This window comes from Plasmodium reichenowi, chromosome 13 (genome assembly GCF_001601855.1).
Source record: "Plasmodium reichenowi strain SY57 chromosome 13, whole genome shotgun sequence".
Taxonomy (NCBI): domain Eukaryota; phylum Apicomplexa; class Aconoidasida; order Haemosporida; family Plasmodiidae; genus Plasmodium; species Plasmodium reichenowi.
In genome coordinates, this window is record NC_033658.1 from 2,542,782 (window position 1) to 2,549,175 (window position 6,394).

The 6,394-nt window shown below is 20.7% G+C and overlaps 2 protein-coding genes across 2 annotated transcripts in view; one reads left to right on the plus strand and one right to left on the minus strand.

Annotated features, from left to right (window-relative positions):
• Positions 1-571, minus strand: part of PRSY57_1366500 (ribosome biogenesis protein MRT4, putative) — a gene marked incomplete at both ends in the record, with an annotated part of 1,351 nt that extends 780 nt beyond the window's left edge. The window contains 2 exons of the mRNA XM_012909584.2: positions 137-227; positions 369-571. Coding sequence (XP_012765038.2) covers positions 137-227; positions 369-571 — 294 coding nt within the window. The remainder of the gene's footprint in view (positions 1-136; positions 228-368) is intronic.
• Positions 572-1,368: 797 nt separating this feature from the next.
• On the plus strand, positions 1,369-5,535 carry PRSY57_1366600 (alanine--tRNA ligase, putative; the record flags this gene model as incomplete). The annotated part of the gene is made up of 1 exon (XM_012909585.2): positions 1,369-5,535. One exon carries the CDS (start codon positions 1,369-1,371, stop codon positions 5,533-5,535), a length of 4,167 nt encoding a protein of 1,388 aa, XP_012765039.2.
• Positions 5,536-6,394: the final 859 nt, after the last annotated feature.

Sequence of the window (6,394 nt, forward strand, 5' to 3'; positions counted from 1 at the left end):
AAAAAAAAAAAAAAAAAAAAAAAAAAAAAAAAAAAAAAAAAAAAAAAATATATATATATATATATATATATATATATGTATAAAAAGATATGTATATATCAATATATGTACATATATATATTAAAAAGAATGATACCTCTGATATTTTGCTCATGTTTGGTTTGACTTCATTATTTTCATTGATACCAAGTGCTAATTTCATTAATTTATTCTTTCCTATAAAAAATCTATAAATGAAAAATAAAACAAAATAATGAGTCCATGATATTTTTACATATATATATAAATATGTATACATATATATATATATATATATATATATATATATATATATATACATATGTTGTTTTATTTTTTTTCCATTTTACTTTCCGTTTGGCTTAAAATGCTCTATGGCTACTTTGAGATTATTGTTTGAATAAGTTCTAATATCTAGTACATAAACATAAACATTTGGTATTTGAATCATTTTTTTTATTTCTAATAATTTCAAGTCTTTCATTTCTTTTTTGTTGACTTTCTTCTTGACTTTGGTCAAGGATATCTTAACATTTCTTTTTGATTTTGGCATCTTAAAATCGGAAATGAAATAAAGTTTACAATATGTGATAAATTAAAAATAAATAAATATAAATATAAATAAATAAATATATATATATTTATATATTAATAAATGGTTTCTCTTTCAAAATTTCTATACGTTATATATATATATATATATATATATATATATATATATATATATATATATTATATATATATATTTTTTTTTTTTATGGGGTCACGATTTCTTAATGTTTCTTGGGTAATAATTATTAATAAGAAACATAACAAAAAGTAATTATATTATTATAAATATATATATATATATATATATGATGAATTTTTAAAAAGAAAACATAAATTAATAAATTAATTTATTTAAATAACATAAAATTTTTACAATTTATAGGAGTAAAAAAAAAAAAAAAAAAAAAAAAAAAAAATTTATATTATATAATTATACATATATTCTACATATTTATATTAATATATATATATATGTAAGATTAATATATTATTTTTTTATATATAGGTTATATATTTTTTTTTAATTCCACATAATGAATATGTACAATATAAGATATTTTAATGATAAATATTATAAGATTTTTTTTTTTTTTTTCTTGTTTGAATAAATAAATATATATATATAATATATTTTTTATATATATGTTATAATTTTTAAATAATGATTGAGTTGTAAAAAATAATATATGTTTGACATTTTATAATATTATTATGAAGATATAATTTCTATACTATATAATATAATATATATATATATATATTTTTACTGTTTGAAATAATTTTTTTTTTAATAAATATATGATTGTTTATTCCTTTTCCTTTTTGATTTTCCTTTATTTTTATTTATATTTGAATATTAAAGAAAGTATTATATTAGGAGATTGTAAGATTATATTAAGTAGGCCCTTTAAAGAAGAAAAGAAGAAAGATATATATATTTTTTTTTTTAATTCTGGAAAGTATTTATTAAAAAGAAAGAGAAGTACGTTTGATTTGTTGCCTCTGCATTCAAATAAAAGTAGAAGAATAAATTTATTTATTAATAATGATAAAAAAAAAAAAATAAAAACCAATAGTAGTAGTAGTAGTTATAATAATAATAATAATAGTATAAAAAGAGAATGTGGTGAACCATTTTCTTCTTTTTATTCATATGAGAATATATTAACTGTACATAATAATAAAATATTAAAAGATCAGAATAATAATTATGTCTTGTTACATTTATGTAACAAAATAAAAAAGAAGTATAAAAAGGGAAAAAATAAAAAAAGGGAATATTGTAATCATTATAAGTTTATGTATTTAAACAGTATAAAAAGAAAAGATATATTTATTAAGTTAAATAAAATTAATAATAAGAGCCATTTTTATAAAGATATACACAAATCGAATAAACGTATTAACACATTTATATATTCTAGTTCACAGAACTTTCATAATTCTAATTATTCGTTGAATGCTTTTAGTTTCAAGTCACTTTTTACAAAAAATACATACAATAGGTCTTTTTCGAATTTTTTGAAATACACCACAAAAAATAACTTAAAAGAGAAAAAGAACATAAAAGATTTCTTTTCTTTTAGTGTCAAGTTAGGGAAGGATAAAAATATTAACTTGGATAATTTGAAGAAAGACTTCTATAAAGACATTAACACGAACAATAGGAATAACCATAACAAGCATAATTATAACAAACATAATAATAACAAACATAATAATAACAAACATAATAATAACAAACATAATAATAATAATTGTAGTAGTAATTGTTTTTGTATTAATATGGATATGAATGATAAACTAAATAATACAAATAATTGGAGTAACAGTAATAACCATAAAGATGATAATATTAAAAATACAAACTGTTCAACAAATCATGAAGGACAAAAAAAATATATGAGTGCAGAAGAAGTCAGAAATAATTTTATTAATTATTTTTATAAAAAGAATCATACTATTATTGAAAGTTCATCTGTTGTGCCATATAATGATAATACTTTATTATTTACTAATGCTGGGATGAATCAGTTTAAAAAGATTTTTTTAGGTAATGTTGACAAGAATAGTGATTTGGGAAAATTAAAAAGAGCGGTAGATACACAAAAATGTATAAGAGCAGGAGGTAAACATAACGATTTGGATGATGTTGGAAAAGATGTATATCATCATACATTTTTTGAGATGTTAGGAAATTGGAGTTTTGGTGATTATTTTAAAGAAGAAAGTATATCGTTTGCATGGGATTTATTAACTAATGTGTATAAAATAAACCCTGATAGATTATATGTTACGTACTTTGGTGGAGATGAAAATTTATCTACTTGTCCAGCAGATCATGAAACCAAAAAAATTTGGATGAAATATATTACTGAAGATCGTATATTACCATTTGGTTTAAAAGAGAATTTTTGGGAAATGGCAGAAACAGGTCCTTGTGGGCCATGTTCAGAAATACACTATGATCGTATAGGTAATAGAGATGCATCTAGTTTAGTTAATAAAGATGATCCGAGTGTTCTTGAAATATGGAATATTGTATTTATGCAGTATAATAAAGATGAAAATAAAAATATGAATAAGTTACCATTTCCATGTATCGATACAGGTATGGGTTTAGAACGTATTACATCTATTTTACAAAATGTGGATAGTAATTATGATACTGATCTTTTTCAACCCATATTTAAACAAATTAAAGAATTGTTTCCATATTTGCCTAATTATGAAGGGAAAATTAATGAGCAAGATGTTGATAAAATTGATACGGCCTATCGAGTTATTAGTGATCATATAAGATGTGTAACCGTTGCTATTAGTGATGGATGCTTACCAAGTAATGAAGGTAGAAATTATGTTATAAGACGAATAATTAGAAGAGCTATTAGATTTGGTAAACAAGTTTTTAATATTAAAAGTAATGTTTTATGGTTTTATAAACTAGTAGATTCTGTTTGTTTTATTTTGGGTAATACATTTAAAGATTTACAAAATCCTGACAAAATTAATTTTATTAAAAATACAATTAAACAAGAAGAAATGGTATTTAATAAAACACTAGAAAAAGGAGTAGAACAATTTCATAAAATTATTAAGAAAAATACAAAAAATAATATTTTTAGTGGAAAAGATGCTTTTGATTTATATACTTCTTTTGGATTCCCAATAGATTTAATACAAATCATGTGTGAAGAAAAATCTTTCAATTTGGATCTTCAAGAATTTAATGATTTATTTAAAAAACATCAACTTGTATCTGATACTAATAATTTTAAAATAAACAAATTTTTTGATATCCCTGTCGAAAAATCACATGAATTAAAGAATGTTCATAATATTAACCCAACAGTTGATCATTTCAAATATGAATGGAATAATAATTGTGCAAATGATGGTGCTGACAATCAAGATATAAAATTGGAAACGTATGTTCAAGTTATTTATGATGGAAATAATTTTTTAGATAACTTTACATTACCGTCTAATAATGACAAACAAGTTTTAGAAAAAGAGCAATCCATTGAGGATAAAAAAAAAAAATATGCACTCATATTAAAAGAAACAAATTTTTATTACGAAAATGGAGGGCAAATATACGATACGGGTATTATCCAAAATGATAATATGAAATTTCAAGTTTTAAATGTTCAAAAAATTAATGAATATGTATTACATATAGGTGTATTTCTCAAAGGATATGTAAGTAAAAATGATAAGGTTCAAACCATTGTTGATTTTGATAGAAGAAAATTGGTTGCATGTAATCATACGGCTACACATATGCTTAATTTCATGTTGAGAAAAGTATTAACAGAAAAGTATATGAACAGTGGAAAATCATCTAAGACTCATGAAGGAAATAATGAGAAGCATGAAATGAGTGAAAATGACATCAATAGTAATAATTATGATAATAACAAGGAGGAAAAGGGATTTTCTATTTTTACTTGTGAACAAAAAGGTTCCTTAGTAGATGATGAAAAATTACGTTTCGATTTTTCATTTATCGAAAATATTAACATTGATGCAATTACTAAAATTGAAAACGAAATTAATAAATTGATTAAGGAAGAATTAAACGTTACTGTCAAAACGATGGATTTAGGTGAAAGCAAAAAAATTAAAGGAATCAGAGCAATTTTTGAAGAAGATTATGCTGATAAAGTTAATGTCGTGTTTATTAATAAAGATGTAAATAATATATTAAACAATATGAATATAGACTATACATATCTACATTCAATTGAATTATGTGGTGGTACACATATTGGGAATACAAAATTAATAAGAAAATTCCTTGTTACATCAGAAGAAAGTATTGGAAAAGGAATCTATAGAATTACTGCTGTTACCAATAAAAAAGCTGATGAAATTGAAAAAACTTTTAATGACTTATATGATAAATATAAACATGTTCTGCAAGAACCAAATGAAAATAAATTAACAGATGTTCAAAACTATAAGAGAACATTAAAAGAAAACAAATTCTTACCATATATTAAAAAATATCATATTTTACAAGAGTTAGAGCAAATTGAAAAAAATATTGTTGAAAAAACGAAAAATATGCAAAAGGAACTATTCAATAAAGCAACAAATATAGGAAAGGACTATGCAGTACAAGATAAAAATAACATCTTATTGGATATCAAATTCTTTGATGAAATAAAGGGGAATCAAAAGGTTTTGGAAAAGATTGTTCAATCATATTCAAAAAATAACAAAAATTTGAGTTATTTCTTTATTATTTGTGATGAAAATAATACCTATTGTGTTTTGGAAGTCAAGGAGGCTTTGAAAAATAAAAATGTGCAAGCCGATTTATTTATGAAGGAAATTATGAAATCGGTTCTTGGACATTCCGGAGGAAGTAAAAACAAGGCATTTGGTTCAGTAGAGAAGAATAAAGGAATGGTTATCAAGGAGCATGCCGAAGAAATGTTAAAAAATATTAACAAATAAATAAATAAATAAATATAAATATATATATATATATATATATGTATATTTGTGTGTGTTTATTTTTGTTTTATTATATATTTATCTATTTGCCCTTTACATTTAACGTGTATTGTATTGTATTGTATTGTTTTGTTTTTCATTATATTAATCTCATGAGTTTTTTAATTTGCATTTTAAATACTTGTGTATTGTGTTCTTATATAATAATATGAATAATTTTATTTTTCACAATAATAAAAAAATGGTATAAAATAAAATATATATATATAATAATAATAATTGTCGCTATGATTGTCACTAATGTGATAGATGTGGGTAAATATCTAATATTATATAGTTCATTTTTTCTATATAACTTTAAAATTTGAAAAGATCTCTTATTTTCTTAACATGTCATAAAAATGAAAGTATATATATATATATATATATATATATTTATAAAGCCATATACATTGTTTAGCTAATGAACATAAACATCACTTGTTTCATTATGATTAGTAATTTAATAGACATGTTATAAGATATCTGTAAATTAGAAATGGAAATATTATAATATTAATCGAAAAAAATATATTTCATTAATAGAAAAAAAAAATAAATTTGAACACTATATATGTTGTTTTCATTTGAGGTAATACTGTTTAGTTTTTATAAAAAAAAATTATTGTTAGACAAGCTATATTTTTTTTTTTTTGGATATAATTATACATTAACAAAAAAAAAAAAAAAAAATTATTTACCGTTCATTTTTTTTTTACATTTTATTTAACTGTTTTTTTTTTTTTTTTTTTTTTTTTTTTTTTTTTTTTTTTAAAATTTAAAAATTTTTAAATTATTACACTTTTTTTTTTAATTATAT